The sequence below is a fragment of the Panicum virgatum genome, chromosome 5K, assembly GCF_016808335.1.
Source record: "Panicum virgatum strain AP13 chromosome 5K, P.virgatum_v5, whole genome shotgun sequence".
Lineage (NCBI taxonomy): Eukaryota > Viridiplantae > Streptophyta > Magnoliopsida > Poales > Poaceae > Panicum > Panicum virgatum.
The window spans coordinates 58,711,276-58,731,717 of record NC_053140.1 but is presented as its reverse complement, the minus strand read 5'-3'; the positions used below and the strand labels follow the sequence as shown (position 1 = coordinate 58,731,717).

The 20,442-nt window shown below is 42.5% G+C and overlaps 4 protein-coding genes across 5 annotated transcripts; 3 read left to right on the top strand and 1 right to left on the bottom strand.

Annotated features, from left to right (window-relative positions):
* Positions 1 to 602: 602 nt before the first annotated feature.
* LOC120709014 (dolichyl-diphosphooligosaccharide--protein glycosyltransferase subunit 2) lies at positions 603 to 6,289 on the bottom strand. The gene is made up of 19 exons (XM_039994515.1): positions 6,035 to 6,289; positions 5,682 to 5,877; positions 5,512 to 5,601; positions 5,336 to 5,392; positions 5,154 to 5,223; positions 4,796 to 4,860; positions 4,349 to 4,403; positions 3,946 to 4,073; positions 3,748 to 3,863; positions 3,493 to 3,562; positions 3,061 to 3,162; positions 2,865 to 2,954; positions 2,626 to 2,774; positions 2,265 to 2,376; positions 2,106 to 2,189; positions 1,604 to 1,684; positions 1,303 to 1,527; positions 1,092 to 1,214; positions 603 to 1,012 (listed from the first exon to the last, which is right to left on the bottom strand). The coding sequence occupies exons 1-19, from the start codon at positions 6,187 to 6,189 to the stop codon at positions 896 to 898; spliced, it is 2,085 nt and encodes a 694-aa protein (XP_039850449.1). The 5' UTR covers positions 6,190 to 6,289; the 3' UTR covers positions 603 to 895.
* A 1,648-nt stretch (positions 6,290 to 7,937) lies between these two features.
* Positions 7,938 to 12,104, top strand: LOC120709012 (DEAD-box ATP-dependent RNA helicase 30-like). 2 transcript variants are annotated; one of them, XM_039994512.1, is made up of 10 exons: positions 7,938 to 8,155; positions 8,241 to 8,662; positions 8,764 to 8,943; positions 9,029 to 9,190; positions 9,275 to 9,429; positions 9,519 to 9,611; positions 9,710 to 9,795; positions 9,881 to 10,107; positions 11,372 to 11,605; positions 11,703 to 12,104. In XM_039994512.1, the coding sequence occupies exons 1-10, from the start codon at positions 8,100 to 8,102 to the stop codon at positions 11,795 to 11,797; spliced, it is 1,710 nt and encodes a 569-aa protein (XP_039850446.1). In that variant the 5' UTR covers positions 7,938 to 8,099; the 3' UTR covers positions 11,798 to 12,104. The 2 variants fall into 2 exon arrangements, 1 of the variants encoding a protein (XP_039850446.1); XR_005689554.1 differs by lacking the exon at positions 11,703 to 12,104 and having other exon boundaries at positions 7,951 to 8,155; positions 9,881 to 10,332; positions 11,372 to 11,452.
* A 454-nt stretch (positions 12,105 to 12,558) lies between these two features.
* On the top strand, positions 12,559 to 15,254 carry LOC120709013 (neuroguidin-A-like). The gene is made up of 8 exons (XM_039994513.1): positions 12,559 to 12,631; positions 12,670 to 12,728; positions 12,806 to 12,896; positions 13,062 to 13,241; positions 13,334 to 13,525; positions 14,193 to 14,360; positions 14,437 to 14,591; positions 14,753 to 15,254. Exons 2-8 carry the CDS (start codon positions 12,682 to 12,684, stop codon positions 14,904 to 14,906), a joined length of 987 nt encoding a protein of 328 aa, XP_039850447.1. The 5' UTR covers positions 12,559 to 12,631; positions 12,670 to 12,681; the 3' UTR covers positions 14,907 to 15,254.
* Positions 15,255 to 16,986: 1,732 nt separating this feature from the next.
* Positions 16,987 to 17,595, top strand: LOC120709011. Its single transcript, XM_039994511.1, has one exon. It carries the CDS (start codon positions 17,068 to 17,070, stop codon positions 17,353 to 17,355), a length of 288 nt encoding a protein of 95 aa, XP_039850445.1. The 5' UTR covers positions 16,987 to 17,067; the 3' UTR covers positions 17,356 to 17,595.
* The last annotated feature ends 2,847 nt before the right edge of the window (positions 17,596 to 20,442 follow it).

Genomic DNA, 20,442 nt, shown 5'->3' with positions numbered 1-20,442 from the left:
TGGAGAGCTTTTTTTTATCAAGATGGAAGCTTTTTAGTACTCCGCAAATATGCATCTAACATTGGTAAAGCTTGTTTCATTTTGTTAACATTAGATTTGTATGACAGAATACATGTCATTATGGGTTTGTATCACATAAATAACAAATTAATAGAGTAATCATATTGGTAAAGACTTGCCCTCATGAAATTGAAATACACATGGTATTTACAAGTTCCAAACTTTATAATCCTTGACCAATGATTAATCTAACATAATGTAAATTTTATAATAGGAAAAACAATAGAATTGTTTTTTTTTGGCGAGGAACAATAGAATTGGGTTGATATTAAAGTAACTTCACCATAATCATGATTTTGTTGCTACAAACATTATGGTGTGATACTAGTTTGGGTTGGAAAGTAATACACTCTAAGATAATCGTGCCATCAGGCGCATCACAGTTGGCATACGTCAGAACAAAACAGTGTTTTCAGGAGTTGAGCCATCAGCGCAACGAAGCTCTTCTTCCTCAAGGTTTTAAACTCCGTATACTAGTGCATCGATATGTGAATGTGAATCCACCGCAGATCCAACCAAACGGCAGAGACGAAAACTTAAGAGGACAACATATACTGCATCTGGAAGGGCGAATTATCATATTAATTCTATGATTAAACATCAATCTATTGCGTCATCAGTGCATCATCATACATGAAGATGAGGTCCTACTCTTCTACTAGTATCAGGATTCTTAAAATCCAACTGAAATAAGCCAAGTCTTCCCTCAAAACTCAAGTTGCTCAAGAAAATCTTGGGAGCGGTCAGAGTACCAAGCATAATACACTGAGAACCCAAGGACTCCAATTGCCACCTCAAAAATTGATGATAGGGAAACTTCTGATTGCATTGTTCACTATGCAGTCTTCTGTTTTGTCGACACAGAGGAAAGGTAGGACAGGGTCCTATGGCCCACAAACACAAGGACGATACCGAGGAAGCCAAGGTACTTCAGAGTTGTGAAAAGATCCAACTGCCCAGAATGGAAGTGACCATCAGCGCAAGTTCTCACAAGTGAAAATACTAATGTTCAACACAAGGGATATGCAAACCTTGAGCCAGAAGAGAACATAGAGCAGCAGGACTGCTCCTATTCCTGCATGGAAAAGAGATGCAAATGCAGCCGGTCCGGGCAAAGATGGGAAGTTCTTCAAGTTCACTCCAAGACGCATGAGCTACAAGAGAATACCGTCAATCGGTTGTGTTTGATACTATTCAAAGCAAATGTATGGAACACATGAATCACATGACTTTTTTACCCACCCCAATCAAGAATCCGATAAAAGGCACCAGTGTGAGACCCGTGAATGCAAGCGAGAGTTCCTTGGGTGGCCTCTTCTCTGGTGAACGGAATATGTGGGAAATCTCTGCCTTTGGCCCAAATTTTGAGAATGGGTCAACAGCTTGTGCAGGAGGGCGAGGGGCTTTTTCTGGGGCTTCTGGCAGGTCCAACTCCAAGTGGCCAAGAGGTCGCAGAAATGAATTTTCCTGGGCACACAAAGAAAATCAGCAATGCAAAGAAATTGGGACTGTAGGAGTAGGACAAAATTATATAGTTACATACCATTGCAGCATCACCAACTGCAAGCTCAAGGTCATATCTTCCAGAAAGGTAGTAAAATTTCTCCACCAAACCTAGGAAGTCCTACAAGAAGCCAAAAAGGCATATAAGGAATCTTGTCAAAGCATCAATGTAGAATCTTTGATCCCCTCAAAACAATGTTAAGGACATGAAGAGGCATTCAAGCAAATTATGCTACATACACTCCATTTAACAAAATCTATTTTCATAAAAAAATTCGAGTGAATGATGTTTTCATTTATGTCATTTTCAGTTGCCAATGTTGCTTCGTAAAAGCATGACTTGACATGTAACAAGAAAATAATTTAAAATAAGCTACATTGGCTAACTTATTGTCTTTCAGGATGAAAAGGTGACCTTTTCACATAATTAAGTGGCTTAAGTGTTCGACCTAAACCACATTGCCGCAAGCAAATTCCAGGGTGCAGAACACTAACAAAGCAAATTCCAGGGATTGGGGAGGAGGGGGGGGGGTATACTCAACTAGAACAATTTTGAACTGCCTTGCAGAACCTGGCACCACAAATAAGTGTTCAACATTGCTTTCATGCTTCAACTTCAAGAACACCTGAAGACATTTGCTAAATCATGTCAGGAAAAGAATAAGCATAAAGGACGTCAGAATATAAAAAAGATTGGTAACCTGGTGAGGTTTAAATGTGTGCCCGAGCGGTGTAGTTAGCTGGAAAGACAAGCGCAACTTCTGCAGATGGTTTGCAAAGAGAGATACTTTTGTATCTTTCAGAAGATCTAACCTGAAATAAAGCAATTCGAAAATGAAAAACACATATGATAAGTTGTTCTATATAAAAAAAAATACAGAACGTCCAAATCTTTCATATAGCTATGACAAGATCAACCATTACAACACTGCATGGATAAATGATATAGACATTACAGAAATTGACAACTCATTAAGACAAGAACAAAACGTTTTCAAAGTTTTAGGCAACTCATTTTGAATGAAATGGCATGAACTCAAATCACTTTTAAAAGCTTATTACTTTTGGATTGACTCCACGGTTCCAGCGTCATTGTCAGAAATTCCAATTTCTGCCTTGTCAACTTTGATCAGTCCTGTGATAAATACATTCTCGGTGTTTCTCCCTCCAGTAGCATAAACACTTTCATGCTCTTGTTCCTTAAGTGAAATCTGGAGTACAGAAAATCACGACCGTTAGAAAGAATGCCAACTACAAGCACATCAACAATATGCAACTAATAGAGTGAACGTACGAGGTACCTCAAAAACTAGAGAGTATTTCCCAACATCAATTTTCAACGCAGCAATGTCCAAGTAATGAACATTGTTGTCAAGGTCAAATTGAAGATCCTGAGACAAAAAGGAGAATGGTATTAAGAAATTGGATCTGCAACACAAGCATTAACTATACTGACAAGAAAGTTGCTTAAGCTTGCCGCTAATTAAAGCTATATACCTTGTTCTCACTGGTGATGACCTTAGAATCAGAACCCAGCACCTGTACAAGATTCACTTTGAGCGGAGGGGCAGCAGATCCAAAAACTGTTGTGACTTCAACCTGTAAAGAATAGCCAATAAGGAAACAAAATTAGAGCCAACTAACATCTAGTGACACAAAACAAACTCAAAAGCAAAGAGTACTCTGGACAATTTTACTGACTGCATACAAATTATAACTATGGGCAGATTGCTCAGTAACACCAGGAAGTGTGGGAATCAGAAAATAAAATTAATGTCAGTGGATTATGGCCCCAGGCCCCATTTGATGTTTTTGTATTTCTTATAGTTTCCACACTTTTTTTTACTGGGCTACTTTTCTCTCTTACCAATAGCTAATGTAGTAGAATTTCAGCTACAAATACCACATAGGATGGTATGCAATAATCACCTTAAGCTGGTCTTTTGAAGTCAATGAAAATACTTTGGAAGGAAGTGACAGTATCAAAGGAATGAAGACCCTGTAAATTGCAAATAACAGATGAGTAATAAAAAAACCTTAATGGCAAGACCAAAAAAATGATACGTTGAATAACCAGCATGCAAGAGGAAATTCTCTATCATAGCAAATAGAAGTGGAACAGATATATGTATCACTAGCAATGGAGTGAAAAGATATCGATAACAATAAAGAAGGAAGGCTTGCCTATTGTTCTCCAGGAATGACAAAGACTCGATCTGATTAAAACAGTCCTTTGCGCTACCAGGGAGCCCTATACCAAGAAAGAACTTTCCCAAGCCAAGTACTTTCTCACCAGGGATCTGTAGATTTGAATGTAGTTACATGGGAAAGGTGCTTGCACATAAATTTACTGAACAAGTGCCAAAGGTTTAAGATACTCACATTCAATTTCCCAGTAGCAACAGTTGCAAAAGAGGTAACACCCCGTACTACTGAAGCAGATGTCATTATAGGGCCCTTGTATTCAGTAGCATCAATATGCTTCTCGTCAAAGTAGAAGGTTCCATCATCTAAGCACAGATACAGTGAGAAATAAGCATATCAATAAACCATACAATATTCAGGTGAAATAGGTTCACTAGTCTAAAACCTCCCATCGCAACCCCCCACCCAAAAAGAAAGGAAAGAAAATTTAATGTGCTCTTATTAATGATCACATAAATCTGTAATTCAGTGTCCTAGACTCATGGGGCAGGGTATTCTAGCCCAGCTCAAAAGTTCACAAAAAGAGAAAATTTCCCACTTGTTGTTATCTGTACTTCTGATGTTAGAGTAGACAACATACCATAACTCTTGATAGTGTCAAACAGCTTCACAATGTCATTTTTTACCACTCCTACCTGATGGAATTAAAATCAAGATTATCAATTATTAGAGTGTCAAATACACACAAATGATAGTGTTAGAAACAAATGCACAGCTAAAATAAATATAAATCCTAAGAGTAGGATATGTGAGAGCTATTCACTAACAAATTCTGAAAAAAAGAGCATCCTACACAAGCATGCACCTAAATATCCTGGGATGATCGAAAGAGCAAAAGCACATTGTTCGCAAAGAATGCAGGGATGCTCCTCTTTTAACAGGTTTATAAATGATGTCGGATTCGTCATATCTAAGATACTGAAATGAATGGGGATCGTGTTGTGTATTTGAGAAAGATAAGCTGGAGGCATCAACAACATGGTGGGCAAGGTCTAAATTATTAACCAGGCAAAGAGTGAATACACACCATGGATGGATCAACTTCAGCATCTGCTAGAGCAACAACACCTGCCAAAGCTTCTAGTGCGATACCTGTGACAGTACATTGTTATGAAAATCAGTGGCTATGCTTTGCATCAAAATCACCATAGAGCTGATAACAAGCTTCAGAAGGAGATGGACCAACTTAGCATGGGTAGAATTCTAAATATTAATGCCTTTTTCGTATTTTATACAAGTCCTTTTTGTTGGTGGCTCATGTTTTGGGTGTCATCTCTCTCCTACACCAACTTGCTTGGGACTAAAAGGCTTTTTTTGTTGTTGTATTGCCAATTCACAGGTAGTGATCTATTTTATTCCAGGTCAACAAGAACAAGAACAATTACCAGCAGCAAATGTGCTAGATTCAGCACTGTTAGTGTCATAACGCCATCTCCCATCGCTTTGGCTAAGTGCCTACAGGAACAACAATAAAATATCAGATATTGCTGATTTGAAGAGGAATTATGTTTGTACATCGCAAAAACTACATAACGAAAATTGCATTGACGTTTTAAAATGTGATCACCTTAATGGCATGAAATGTGCTCTCTGCATCAGATAGAACAACGTTGTGTCCTTGTTCCTGCAAAAAGAAAAGGAATAACAACAAAATTGATCAAGTACCACATAAAATTCAGACAAGTACCTAAAACTAGTCAAGAGTAACAAACAAGTATTATCAACATAAAATACAGTGGTAACCTTGATGCTAAGCAGACCTCCCACGGAATAGTAGAACTCCAGCAGGGAGTTGGTGTCCTTAATCACTGCCTTGAGCCTCGCGACAACACCCTACCAATGAAAAAACTCAAAACATCATGAAACATGGCAATACCAGTAGCAACACCGAGATCTCTAAAGCTAACACCCACATCATACACGCCGGCATCAACACTGCATCCGAGAACGCCGCTGATCCGGGCCGCGTGGAACAGATCTTTCGTAGCGGACGAAGCGGGGGCGGCCAACTTATCCGCGGCAAACTTGCACGCCTTCCCAGTCACACTCTTGTACTTCTCCAACCCGAGTATCTGGAACGTCCTCACCGCCTCATACGTCCTCTCCAAACTGCACGGTGCACATAGACCAAAACCACCAGGTAAACGCAAATAAGCGCGAGAATTCCAACCAGGCGGATCGATCTGCTCCCAGCTGGAACGGATACTGCGTCCGGGTGGCTGAGATCGGGAAGACGAAGGTGCTCGCGAGTGCTTAGTGCACTTACTCGCCGAAGGATCCGTCGGCGGAGGGGGCGAAGAGCTCGGCGGCCGCGGATCTGTGCGCGTCGGAGACTGGGCGGACGGCGGAGGAGATGGGAGCGAAGGCCGCGGCGAGGAGGAGGACGATGAGGGCCGCCGGGGCAGGGCGCCTCCCGGCCATGGCGATGGCAAGAGAGATGAGTAGGGTTTAGGAGACTGGGCGTGCGGGAGTGGCCAGATCTGAAGGTTGAAGGAGGGGGCGACTAGAAATATTTCGCCAGTCCGTCCGCAGGAGGAGAGAGGGGTGTGCTTTGAGATTGGTGGAGCTGTTCAAGATTTCAGCCTAATCCCGCGAGAACTTTTTTTTCTCTCTCTATGCCTTCCAAAATGGCCTGGGCCCTGAGATTTCAAATTTATTCTACAGTATTTTTTTTTAAAAAAAACTAGTGGCTCTTTGTGTTTCATGTTTGCTAGCATTTGGCTTAAAGAAAAGGGAATTTAGAAAATTTGAGATTGGTGGAGCTGTTCAAGATTTCAGCCTAATCCCGCGAGAACTTTTTTTTTTCTCTCTATGCCTTCCAAAATGGCCTGGGCCCTGAGATTTCAAATTTATTCTACAGTATTTTTTTAAAAAAAAACTAGTGGCTCTTTGTGTTTCATGTTTGCTAGCATTTGGCTTAAAGAAAAGGGAATTTAGAAAATTTTATAGTAGTTTGGTTAAACCATATGCAATGACCGCTCTGTGCTTTTGAAATTGGTGGGGCTTTTCAAGATTTCAGCATAATCCTGCAAGAACTGTTTGTTTCTATGCCTTTCAAAATGGCTGGGGGCCTGAGATTTCAAATTTATCCTGCAGTAATTCTTTTCAAAATACTAGTCATTGTGTTTCATTCCTTTTAGTATTTGGTTTAAAGAAAAGGGAATTTGTAAATTTTTCATAATATTTTCATTGAAACATATGCAATTGCTGGTGAGACGGGTGGAAGATATGCACATTATGCATTTACATAGCGAATCCTCGGAGCATCTCGAAGAGCTCTTGTATCTTGAATGAGTTTTCTAAAAAAACAAAAACCTCATCCAACAGAAACTCTATCTACCTCGTCTTCTATCCTCGTTTTCTATCCAGGGGTACCGCTGGGCATTTTTGGCTAGCGCTGAGCACTAGCCATTCTTTTTTTGATTTTGAAGAAGCTGTTGGATTTCATCTTTTTTTCGCTAGCTATTTCGTTTTACATAGTAGCTATATCAGGATTTTAGCTATTCATAGATACAAAACCTCCTGGAGAGACTCTCACATCTTCCTTCACAGTTTAGATAAGGGGCAGGTTGGCCTTTGATGCTGAAGGAGTGAAGGGCTGACAAGTGACATTAAAGTGGTTAAAATTTTTAATTGTTCAAAAGAGATCACATCAAGTTAGCTCATTCTTTAACTAATAATTGCTTGCTCGAAGGTGTTGGTAGTGATACATTTCATATCTACGTGATGCAGAATGTAACCTTGTTTTGAGATAATAGATCTGAAAAAAAATCGATGAAGAAAATTTAACGCCTCATCTACGTCGACACGATCATCCAGCGAAAACTTTTAGGTCTCAAGAGGTTAGAAATTCAAACAAAATTAAGAGAAAACAGACTATTCCTCAATAATAATAACCAAGTCCCGACATTCTAAACGGGCTGTTTCTCATCCGCAAACCCCCTGTGACTATAGCCCATAAAGCCTACCAGTAAAACACACGAGCCCAAGGGAAGCCCTTCATGAGCCAGGCAGGGGAAGATAGCGCGTGCGTGGCCTGTTTTCCCAGCTGGCCCGTCGCCTTCGCCGACTTGCGTGAAGGACCGGGCTTCCTTCTTGGACCGACCCAGGGAATCTGACGCGCGGGTCACACGAACCGACCCCGTCCGTCCCGCACCGCACGCCACCAAGGCAACCCAACAAAAAGCATCCCACCGCGTCTCCGCCCCGCCGCCACCAGCAGATCCATCCCCTCCCCTCATCTTTACCCTCGAGCTCGGCGGCGACCTCGCCCTGCTCGCTCGTCCCGCCAAGCTCCTTGCCCCTCCGGCCAAGCCCCCGTGCCCCGCGCCATGAACCCCTACGACACCCGCTTCGCCGACCCCTCGTCGTACCACGACAGGCGCAGGTACGCGAACCCTGATCCCAGCTTCTCCGATCCGATTTGAATTCTGACCCGACTCTGACTCGATTGATTTGCTTCGTTTGTGCAGCGACCTGGCCGTGGCTCCTATTGTCGCTCCGCCGGTCCCCATGCCGGCGGTGAACACTTACGCCGCCGCGTATCCGCCCGTGCCGGCGGCACCCGCTGGCGTCGATTACCCGCGCTACGGGCAGGGCGGCAGAGGCCGTGGAGGAGGAGGCAGAGGCGGAGGCGGCTTTGGAGGTGGCGGTGGAGGCGGCTATGGTGGCGGCAGAGGGGCGCGCGGCAGGGACGGGCTTGACACGCTCGCCCTGCCCAAGCCTGACTTCCGGAGCCTGATACCGTTCGAGAAGAACTTCTACGTGGAGTCTCCCTCCGTGCAGGCTATGTCGGATGCGGAGGTGGCGCAGTACCGCCGCCTACGGGATATCACCGTCGAGGGCCGGGAGGTGCCCAAGCCGGTCCGATACTTCCAGGAAGCCAACTTCCCAGGTTTACTCTAGCTCCAGTCTTGCCTGTCAATCTGTTAAGACTAACTCAATATCTATCATTTTTTTATATTAATTATTTCTGCGTTTCGATGCCTTCAACAGATTACTGCATGCAAGCAATTGCCAAATCTGGGTTTGTGGAGCCGACACCTATTCAATCTCAAGGTTGGCCTATGGCTCTGAATGGTAGGGACCTGATTGGTATCGCTCAAACAGGCTCAGGGAAAACATTATCTTATCTGCTACCTGGGTTGGTTCATGTTGGCGCCCAGCCTCGGCTAGGTTTGTGTTCTATTAACAATCTGTTTTGCTTTCTATGTGCCTTTTTGACTGTCCATTCCCTTACGCATGACTGTAATGGCTGTAGAGCAAGGTGATGGCCCAATTGTATTAATCCTCGCCCCGACAAGAGAACTTGCTGTTCAAATACAAGAAGAATCCACAAAATTTGGATCATATTCAAGAACTAGAAGCACATGTGTCTATGGTGGTGCACCTAAGGGTCCACAAATACGTGACCTTAGAAGAGGTTTCTGTGCACTTCCTACCCACTTGAATTCTTTTCGGTGAATATTTTTTTTTTTAAACTAAAGCATGGTATCTGTACTTTCAGGAGTGGAAATTGTCATCGCAACTCCTGGGAGGTTGATTGATTTGCTGGAAGCTGGTCACACAAACCTACGTAGAGTGACATACCTTGTGCTGGACGAGGCAGACCGGATGTTAGATATGGGGTTTGAGCCTCAAATTCGAAAAATTGTTGCACAGGTATTGTTTCCTTGAAAATGCAGAATGCTTGTCAGTATTCGTTGTCTAGCCAATCTCTAATGTTTGTTCCATACTTATGCTATCTGTAGATCCGGCCAGACAGGCAAACCTTATATTGGAGTGCCACTTGGCCTAGAGAAGTTGAAGCCTTAGCTAGACAGTTTCTGCAAAATCCTTACAAGGTGCACAATGCTCCTGCTGTTATTGTTATTTTCTGGTTTATTACTATATATTTATTTTGACATACCTTTCATTAACGTTTGCTTACACTGCAATATAGGTAACCATAGGATCACCTGACCTTAAAGCTAATCATTCCATACAACAAATTGTTGAAGTTATTTCAGATCATGAGAAGTACCCGAGGTATGTATGGTCGGCATTATGTTACTTCTATATTATAGATTACAAATTGACACTATGTGAGTTGATTGTCACTTCTTTCCCACAGACTCAGTAAGCTCTTGTCTGATTTAATGGATGGGAGCCGTATCTTGATATTTTTCCAAACGAAAAAGGACTGTGATAAGATCACCAGGCAACTTAGAATGGATGGGTGGCCAGCATTATCTATACATGGTGATAAAGCTCAAGCTGAAAGGGACTATGTTCTTGCAGAGTTTAAGAGTGGCAAGAGTTCAATAATGGCTGCCACAGATGTAGCAGCACGTGGTCTTGGTATGATTATTTATTTGAATTTTAGGATTAGGTAGTAGTTCCAAGTGCTCAAGGATAAGTCGGAGGACTGTTCAGCTGTGTTTGGTTGAGTGAACTGAACTTGTGGATTGGTGGTGTATACCAAGGTGCCATCATGTCAAAGGTAGATCATCTTTTCCCGTGGTTTACCTCACTTGAGCCTGAGCATTGGCAGTGTTACCCTGGCACTTCAGCTTTCAGATGACGGTAACTTCCCTTTTCTTGGTTGGCCCCAAAAAGCAGAAACATGTTCCTTTGAAAAAAAAACAGAAACCTCATAGATCTTCTATGGAGCCTTACTTTTCGATAAAATGGATAAAATGAAAAAGGAATGTGCAAGCGTACATGCATTCAGCACTGAACTTGATTCATTCCTTCGTCCCTGAGCATTTAGTTTAATGGCATGTTGCTGCTTGTTTGTCCTAAATTCTACTCTTGGTATTGACCCCTTCTTTCCATATTCTTCTGTAAGGCATGGTGAACAATCACTGTACCTTAATGCATTTTGTTTATAGAATTGGTGAGAGCAATATTAGTTTTGCACATGTATGACAGAATTTTTATGAATGAATTTTGTTTGTGTAACAATGGTATAATAAATTCAAATAAAAATACTTGCACAACCATCGCAACTAGCACCTTTAGATTTCAACATGACAACTAAATATGTTTAGAACTGCCTTTGCTTTCTCTTTAGCTTTACATATGATTCTGTAGAAGCTTGTTCTGGTTTTTGGTCAAGTGCCTTATCATCGGTATCACTGCCAAGTGCCAACTGGTCAAAAGATGGTTACAAGAGTAATCAACGTTTCTTTTCAGTGGGTTCCCATAGTGACCTCTGATGCAGCACCTTAATCATTACAGCCTATGTTGAACTGGCATGCTTGACAGATTTTGTTTGGGTTATATGGTCTTGCGGATATTGGATGCTGCTACCTTATTGAATAAATGGTTACCCAGGCATGCCAGTTGCAGTATTCAACATTTCCTAATAAAGGCTGAGGTTAATCACCATCAATTCCACATCCAGCAGTGATTGAGGCCCGGTTCAGTTTTTCAGCTCCTTCGACTTGTGTTTTAGAAATTGGAAGTGCAGCACTGTGGATTTTATTTTTGGTGCTTGTCTAAACCATGTACTGCCTTCTATGGAGATCGACAATGTTGATGTTCCAATGTGGTCCAGCGTGGTTTTCAGGACAACACATCAATCTTAATTAAGTACTTACAACATTTATTAATTTTGCAGATGTGAAGGACATAAAATGTGTGATAAATTATGATTTCCCAACAACTCTTGAAGATTATATTCACAGGATAGGCCGAACTGGCCGTGCTGGTGCCAGCGGAACAGCATTTACTTTTTTCACACATGCAAATGCGAAGTTCTCAAGGAATCTTGTCAAGATTTTGCGGGAAGCTGGCCAAGTCGTGAATCCTGCACTAGAATCCATGTCCAAATCTGCAAGTTTGATGGGAGGAGGTGGCTAGTTTCTAAGTCTTATTTCTTGGTTTCTGCATTGATGCATGTTCCGGGATCATCCCTGGCTTCTCCTTTAACTTGTGAGTTTCGTTTTCAGGCAATTTCCGATCGAGGGGAAGAGGTGGGTTTGGTAACCGGGGTCATATGTCTGGATCAAATTCCTTTCCGTTAGGAGGAAGGAGGCCATACTAATTGGTGCGAAGGAACTATGAGACTTCTATTTGTATACTACTAGGCATTAAATGCACTCTTTGGGAGTGGGAAATTTCTGAGAAATTCCCTCAACTACTAGGACATCAAAGTCATTTGCTTCCGTTACTGAAGCTATGAAGCTTCTGATCATATGAAACATCAACTTTTATCAACTTCTTACCATTTGCATTTAAGTCAAATTTCTCTTTTGGAGGACTGTTTTACCGGAGTCCCTTTGGTCAAAGTCTGGTCGTATACTGTACTTCACCCTGTGTTGCTGAAGGAAAGGATGCTTCTTTGTCGAGTATTTGTGCTGGTGCTGGATTTACTGATGCAAAGCTTTCTATTTAATTTACCCGCTGTATTGGTTGATGTTAATTTTCAACTGGCAAATCGACTAGCTCTGTTGCGCATTGATGTGTATACTGCGGTTGCCATTGGTGCTGGTTACCGTGAACAACATCCTAGTCATCCTATTTCTTGGTTTCTTTTTATGATTCTGTTGTAAGTTCTGGGCGATTAACTGTTGGTCGTAAATGCGTTGTGAATTTATCTTGTGATTTTTCGTTCTAATATATGAAGCCCGGATAAAAAAAGGAAGAAAGAAGCCTCTCATTAATCGACATGGTTGAAGAAGAAAAATATGTCCAATATCTGCGGCAAAAAGGCCCATAAAGAATCTGTGTCCAATAGAAAAGCCGGACTCGTCGGCCCAACATCGCAGCGCCCCGCTGCCCTACCCAGACACCGTCGCACCCTCCCTACCTAAACCCCAAGCGCCGCCTCCGCTCCCTCGCCAGTCGCCAGCGCCAGCGCCACTCTTCCCCTGACGTAGCCGCGTCGCGTGCCGCCTCCTGTTTCTCCGACAACAGTTGCTTCCCACCATGGCCGCCGAAGCCAACGGCGAGAGGAAGGCAGAAATCCTCGTACGGTAAGCTCAGCAGTTAGATGCCTTTCCCCGGCGTAAGGAACTCGTGAAAATTTGACACGGCCGTTTGTTGCTCGCAGCGACGACGCGCCGAAGCTGCTCGCCGCCCTCAAGGAGATGAAGGATGGATTGGACCTCGTTAGCGGCAAGGTCGAGGCAATCACCCGGAAGGTAACCTACCCATGTCTTCCCCTTGCAAGATTCCCTCCCGTCTCCCAATTTCTTCAACCGCCGGAATTGGGGGTACGATGGGAGAATGAATGAATCCCGGTTCGCTATCCTGCTGGCTGGCTTTGATTCAATTTTTTTCTTTCTCTGGTGTTGGCGTGTGGATAGGTAAAGGAGAATCAGTTGCCGACGGCCAACGGGATAGGGTACCTAGAAGCGAAAAACCACCTGCTCCTTGGTTACTGCCAGGACATTGTCTACTACCTGCTCCGTAAGGCCAAGGGGCTCTCGGTGGAGGGACACCCCGTCGTCCGGAGTCTTGTTGAGACCAGGCTCTTTCTAGAGAAGGTTTGGGCTCATGCCTTTGATGTTGATTGTTCAATCGCCTGCCTCGATATAGTTGGTTAAGTGATGGTGTTCTGTTGAATTTGGTGTGGTAGATTCGTCCTATTGACAAGAAGGCAGAGTACCAAATCCAGAAGCTCACCAACGCTGCAGATGGTGCAACTGCTCAAAAGAAGGCAGGGACCGCAGAGGTGAAGGGGAAGGGTGAGCGTTCTGATGAGGAAGACTTGCTGAAGTATAGGCCAAACCCAGATATGATGGACACAAAGTCTGCTCCTGATGGGCAGGTGATGTTTTTCACTTGCTTGCTGATGCTATACACATGTTATTCCTACATTCGCTAAAGAGATGTCATTCGTTTTCTTTTGTGCATGCGCCAAACCAGCTACATGAATTAGTTTGTGAAAGAAATATATTAATTGAATTGTGTGCAGTCATGGATTAGCCCAAATATCAGTAAGTTCCATGTCATTCACGTGAGGCTAAATGTTCCCATCTTTTCTAATACTGTAGTATGTCCTTTGTAATATAGTTGTCGGTTGTCACTGGTAATAATGAATCAACATCCCTTTTGAAAAAAAAAATGATGGTCATCCCTACAGTACTGAATTTGACTGCAACATTATTCCTTCTTGCTTCTTTAGAAATTCACCTTTTTGTGTAGCGTTTTATGTATATATTTTACATCAGCATGTTTGAGATGTGGGATTCCTCTCTTAATTAATACAAAGATACGCAGCTCTCCTGCGTGTTCGAGAAACAAAAGAGATGTGGGATTGCCCTGTTTTTTTATGTTTGGACATCGATATTTTGCTTAAGTGCTGAATGCAAATTTTTCATTAACTATGTCATTTTTGTTCCGTAATTGCTGGATCAGTGATGTTCATCTCTCAATTATTGTGCCATATTTGCTTTATGCAGCACCTTCTGTTCTGACGTATCGCTTGATTTCAGAATAATGATGGTGTTTACCGTCCTCCGAAGTTTATGCCTACTATCATGGATGATGAAGATAAGCGTCTAAAACAAGATTCAAGGAGAGAGAAAGCAATGGCACGAATGGCGAAGGAAAATCCTTACCTTAAAGAGATGATCGATGATACTGCTGGCCGGCCTGAGGAGGTTTGCTATACATTTATTAGCAACTGGTCTTGCATGCCATCTATTTTCTTGCTAAACAATCTTCTACAATTTACAGTGGAAGGAAACCGTGGGTGATGAAAGCAGGGGATTTTTGAAGTACATCCGGCAGAGAGAGGAGCAAGAGAAACAGGAAGAGGATCTGTTCACTCGTGCTCCCGTAACCAAACGTGATAAGCAGATTGAGAAGCGGATCAGGAGACAACTTCATGGGTATGTTCAAATTTTAATATTTTAGAGTTCATATGGTTGATCTTGTGCTGCTGTTTATTTCCTGTGCTGCTGTTTATTTCCTGTATACACATGGCTTGAGATTTTCAGTTTGGTTTCTTAGCCACCATACACAACCAACTGTTGTCTGATTCTGCCAACAGGTTAGGAGGCCTAGCAGATGGTTTTGACCTTGGAATGAACATGCTGTTCGATGGAGACAAAGAAGATGATGGTGGTTCAAGCAAGTCACATGGCAAGAGTGGAAAACGAAAGAAGCATCTGAAAAGCAGCAGCAAGAAGAGGAAGAAGCATTAGTCTTGACACACTGATAACCCTTTGTGCTCGACTGGTTTTAGGAAGATGATGGCTCAAGCAAGCCAAATGGCAAGAGTTGAGCAGGAGAAAATAGCAGGGAAACAAGTAGAGAAGATCAGAAGAGTATTAATTCTCGAACAGAGAACATTATCTGAGCCAAGGAAACACGTTTCGAGGCACAATTTTGTGCATCTTTCTTAGGGATATGCAAATATTGATTTCACTGGGGTATTTGGTTGACCCAAATCTCATCCAAATGATCTAATCGAACTTGCAAAGCTAGAAAATTGGGATGAAAATGATTTAAAGAAATGGTCTAGAACTATCCATCTGGTACCAGCTTGCATCCATAAGATGATTGGTGTATGCTTACGAACTGTTTCTCACGGTTTCTGTTTTCATTTGAATTTTGTAACCTTGGGGATGCCCACGATAGGTGAGACTCTCTCGGTTGCTGTATGCCTCCCTTCACCAGATCCATGAGAAGCATTTGTGCAAAACCAGCAGGTGAGGTTCGTCAGGCATGGCTGCTGGATACTGGAAAGGGGCCTTATCACATCATGAAGGGCGGGTGAAATGCGATGCAGGACGAGACGCAAGTATATATTCCCATTGGCTAAATGATAAGTATATTCTTACCTGACCCGTCGCTTCTACCGAAGGTGACCTACGAACAGGATTTGAGACGAGCCGATAAGCACTTTGCTTGGTAACTACAGGTCTGTTGAATTTAGTGTTTTTACCACTGAGTTTTTTTAGAAAGGGATCAGATTTCATTAAAATAGAACCTCTTTTACAATTGAGACCTCAACATAAAATAAGATTACATTGAAGCACGCCATTAGGTCTCTATTCTTCATCTTCCTTGCATTTGGCGAAGTCCACTGTTTCGGAAAACTCCATCGCCATGGAACTTCACCAGATCCGGCCATAAAAATCGCAACTTCCACCAACACAAGACTCCACGATCGTGGAGACCACAAAAGAGGCGCAGAATGCTCAACCGCTGTATGTAGTAAAGGACATCGAAAACACATCGCCATATCTTCTGAAGGTTGAAACGACCATAAGATCCGACACCACTGTTAGTCATCACCAGCGGCGGTCGGAAGGATAAATCCGCGTATCACCAATAGTCAGAAAGACGATTCCACCAAAGAAGAAAATAGATCCATTCCTTCTCAAGAAGGACTAGACCAACTTCTCAGGAAGGACTAGACCGATGTACCTCGATCCCTCTATGATGAATATGCTGCCATTGAAGAAAACGACGCATTCCATGGACAAAATCCAGTACAAAATAGAAAGCTAAATCAAAAACATCGAAACGACAATTCAAACCGTACCCTTAGTAGCCATGTTCCCGTTTCCGTTCTTGGAACCGGAACGTTCTTGGAACGAGGAACAACGCTTATGAATGATTTTTACACTAAATTGTTCTCGGAACATTCCCGTTTCCGTTCCGGAACAAGGAACATGGAACGAGGAACGTGGCCACGTTCCCGGCTTCTATGACCCTAGCCTAATTATTCTGGAGGAAAAAAAATTAAAACCTAACAAACTAGTAAAGGGCGGACCCCGCTAGCGAGGGCCGGAGGCGGCGGCGGGGGGCTCTGCGTGAGGCGGCGGAGTCCGCCCGAGTCGCCGTGCAGGCCTGCAAGGCGACGCGAGCGGAGGGGATACTGTTTGGTATCTTTAATTGTTTTACCTACAAATAAACTGCTGCGGAGTAGCAATTGTTTGCAGGATTACAAAGTGCCCCTATATACATGTTCTGAATCAGCTATTTCCTCATCCTCAAAGTATTCCTAATACTAAGAATACAATTAAACAGCGTATCAACGTGAAAAAGAATTGTAATTAAAAGGGGGCCCTAGCCACCCGGGCAATATAGTTCAAATATTTCTAGATCAATGCGCAAAAGGCGAAGAAAAAAAAGAGATGGACACATTATTCCTACTAAAAAAAAGAGATGAACACATTATTCCAACTCGAAAAAAAAGAGATGAACACATTATTCCTCACTCCACTCATGTACTTCAGCACTTCAATTTCCTTGCTATAAAAGTGCACCCAGCCCTAGTATCCAGCACACAAATCTCACACAATTTTCAAGTACTTGTAAGCACAGCCACTGCACAGAAGCAACCCAACCATCACCATGGCTCACTACCAGGAGGTGGACTACTGCTCGGAGGAGGTGAGGTCGGTGGCCAGCCCGGCCGGCTTCGGCCGCCACGGCGGCGTCCAGCAGCAGCACGTCGTCAGGGAGAAGTTCGAGGAGGTCGATAAGGTGTCACGCACCGGAAGTCACGGCCGCCACCACCACCACGGCCACGGCGGCTCCGGCCACTTCGTGGTGCGCGAGACCAAGGTCGAGGAGGACATCAACACCTGCACCGGCGAGTTCCACGAGCGCAAGGAGACCTTCGTCGTCAGCTCCGACTGATCAGCTGCTTCACGCGGGCTCCATCGACGACGACGCACGTATCTGGATTGGACCGGAGGCACGTATCGCATACGTACGCGTGCGTGCTCCCCGTATGTATGATGTACAAAATTTGTGTGCAAGGTCTACCGTATCCGCGTACTAGCTTTGAGGGCGTGCATACGCACCCAGTCTCTGTACGTTCTACCAAAATAAGCTCGTGACCTGAATAAAGCTTCTCCGAACGAAGTACATGTATGATGTGTGTTGCTGCATCGACCCAACTATCTCCAGACACCAGACTGAACATGCGATTTCGACCAGGCAGAGTTTCTGAGTTTGGGATTCTCAATCCAAGGCAATTGCAATATGAGAACTTGAGGTACATGTAAATTGAGATTACTTACTGTTGGCGATTTGAGATCATGTAACTAATGTTGCCAAGAGAGGATATCACTGACGAAACCGAAGAAGAAATGTTCTCTGAAAGTTTTTTGTTTGGATGCATACTTATACTGAAACGACATCAATAAACTTAGGCGATTGCAATATGCACAATCCCAAATTGACACAATAATCACAACCTCAATTTGACAGAGACATTTAATCATCTTAATCCATATTGAGCCACAGTCTGAATTCACATCAATTTGCTATCTCAAATACTCAAACCAACATTCAGTAACGGTACAAGTTATACTATCTTAACCAGATCAAAAGAAGAAAAGAAGGAGCTGGTTGAAGCCACGGCCTACAAAAGAACATCAATGATCATCACAATGTACACTTCAGAACTGAACATCTTCCTCCTTCAAGCCCCACTTTGCATGCACCATGGCACCAGGCCATGTTCGCAAACTTATACTGAAACGACATCAGTAAACTGCAGATAATTATCTGGACCTTTCCGATTGGTAGAGGTGCAGGCTTCAGTTGAAGCTCCAGCTTCAAAGGCATCAGCAATTCAGCATTCAGCACCCAGTTTGCAATTTGAAGCCTGAAATCACTTGAAAAAAGACGAACACCAATCTGACATGAGAAACTATCAAGGGAAGTGCAAATCAGAGCTCATCTCAAAATCCTCTTGCATTGGTACTTTGGTAGGCCTGATTAAATTGGGAAATTTATCACTTGGCAAGTAGGTAGGAATATATACCCGCGTTGCGTTTCGGCCCTGCACCGCGTTTCACATCAGCCGAGATCGAGACCAGAAGCCGCCTTAGTGCCTTACCACCAGAGGCTTGGGATGAAAAATAATCTCAATCTGATGAGCAAGAGCAACCATAGCGACCATTGAAAACATCGAAACTTGTAGCTTGTCAATAAAAAAGAACATAGGTCCAGGGCTGATGGCTGCAGCAGGGGGCATACAATAAAAGAAAATCCCAACCTAGCAAAATCAAACGACACATCGATCAAGAGTATTATATTTAACTCGCGCTACTGATTATCCAGATACCCTCAGCATCTGAGAGCATATGCAAATATTTTCTCTTGTTTTTTGCAGTCTGAACCTGTCAGTTCATATTCCCCTCTGATAGTAGTTTACTAGTTTAATACAGCAGATCAGGTCAGCCTCTGCTGTCATAAACGAACAGATTGTGTTAGTAGATAGCAATTTCATGCATATGACACATGGATGATGGATTAGGAATTCAGGATTAATCAAATTCAAATAAACAACATTGCAGTAAAAAGAAGAAAAATGACCAGTGGAACAAAGTTGCAGCAAATTTATTTGAACAAGCACTATAATGATTAAAGCACTAATGCTGCTTGTTGTTTTCTATAAAACTCAATATAGCTCCTGCGAACAGCAAAAGTGTGGATCTCGGTTGTTTGTCCAGCTAGCCTCAGCTTCCTCATTCAACCATTGTCAACCTTTTTGTCATTTTTACTTATTGTTATGACCACAATTAATTATAGCTCATTCTTCTGTCAATTTTTTTTGTTTCATCTGTATATCCTTTTTCCTTCAAAAAAGCATAAGTATATATTGGGAAATTTCAGTTTAATGTTTCTGGTCTAATAACATATCTTTTAGCTATACAATATAAACGTGACCAACACATAACCAAGGGAAACCGATTAATTCTGAAAGAGTAACACGTGCATCACAGTTTTCCAAACACACTTTACAAAACTGTAGTAAACATGTCCACACACTTTAGTAAGAAAGAGAATTTTTACAATGATTGAAAAATAAGAGCCCTCCATCTGATAGAATCGTACGGTGATCAAGGTAGGAAGTACCTGAAAGTACCTAAGCTAAAGTACCTGATGGTACAAAAATATAAGACTAAGTACAAAAAAGTGGGACCAAATACTAACTTAATTTAATTTTTTTAAATACCTTTTATTGATCAACGGCTAGAAAAAAATTCAAAATAAAAGTACTTGAAAGTACCATTAGTACTTTACAATCATTGTACTTAGAAAAGGAATTGTGATTCTATTTCAGCTACAGGCCACGCGCTGTCCGGTGCTAAGGTGGCTTGCGGTCTCCATCTCTGGTGAAATGAAATGTAGACACGCAGTGCAGGCCGAGACGCAAGTATATATTCCAGCTTGACATAGCCATCTGATAAATATATTCTTACCTGACCGGTGACTGACATTTTAGATGAGCAGAATCTTTTGCTGGTTAGTTTCATACCCTTTTCCTTTTTTTAATGGAATTGGAACCCACGGTTTGCGAACAAGCTGCTGATTCAAATGGATGACCTGCATCCTTATGTCTATATATATATGTTGTTTTTCCTCTTATTTTTCATAACTAGCAAATATGCCCAAGCGATGCTACGGGAACTTATAAATATGTTGATTACCATACATAAATGTATATATTATATATCATATGTATTTCGTAATAACATAGTATGTGCCAGTCGAGGACTTCAATCTTTTTCTATTTTATTACTCGCGAAAGTTAATTCCAAATGATTTTAGACTCTTGACTCAATATGCGGTCATATGGATTTCGATTAGGACTCCGATTGATGGTCAAAAAAATCATTGCTTGCTTTAGTAACAGTAGAATTAGATATACTTTTTTTTCCTTACCTTCCACACTTGCCCCACCCTCCCAATATCTAGACTAGCTATTTC

Excerpts from the sequence above, each read along its gene's own strand:
- LOC120709014 (XM_039994515.1), bottom strand. The coding sequence starts at position 6,189 with ATGGCCGGGAGGCGCCCTGCCCCGGCGGCCCTCATCGTCCTCCTCCTC. Across the intron at positions 4,861-5,153 it reads ATCTAGCACATTTGCTGCTG|GTATCGCACTAGAAGCTTTG; the intron begins GTAATTGTTCTT and ends GTACTGTCACAG. Across the intron at positions 3,864-3,945 it reads TTGCTACTGGGAAATTGAAT|ATCCCTGGTGAGAAAGTACT; the intron begins GTGAGTATCTTA and ends TCAAATCTACAG.
- LOC120709012 (XM_039994512.1), top strand. The coding sequence starts at position 8,100 with ATGAACCCCTACGACACCCGCTTCGCCGACCCCTCGTCGTACCACGAC. Across the intron at positions 8,156-8,240 it reads TCGTACCACGACAGGCGCAG|CGACCTGGCCGTGGCTCCTA; the intron begins GTACGCGAACCC and ends TCGTTTGTGCAG. Across the intron at positions 9,430-9,518 it reads TTCGAAAAATTGTTGCACAG|ATCCGGCCAGACAGGCAAAC; the intron begins GTATTGTTTCCT and ends TGCTATCTGTAG.
- LOC120709013 (XM_039994513.1), top strand. The coding sequence starts at position 12,682 with ATGGCCGCCGAAGCCAACGGCGAGAGGAAGGCAGAAATCCTCGTACG. Across the intron at positions 13,242-13,333 it reads CCAGGCTCTTTCTAGAGAAG|ATTCGTCCTATTGACAAGAA; the intron begins GTTTGGGCTCAT and ends TTGGTGTGGTAG. Across the intron at positions 13,526-14,192 it reads AGTCTGCTCCTGATGGGCAG|AATAATGATGGTGTTTACCG; the intron begins GTGATGTTTTTC and ends GCTTGATTTCAG.
- LOC120709011 (XM_039994511.1), top strand. The coding sequence starts at position 17,068 with ATGGCTCACTACCAGGAGGTGGACTACTGCTCGGAGGAGGTGAGGTCG.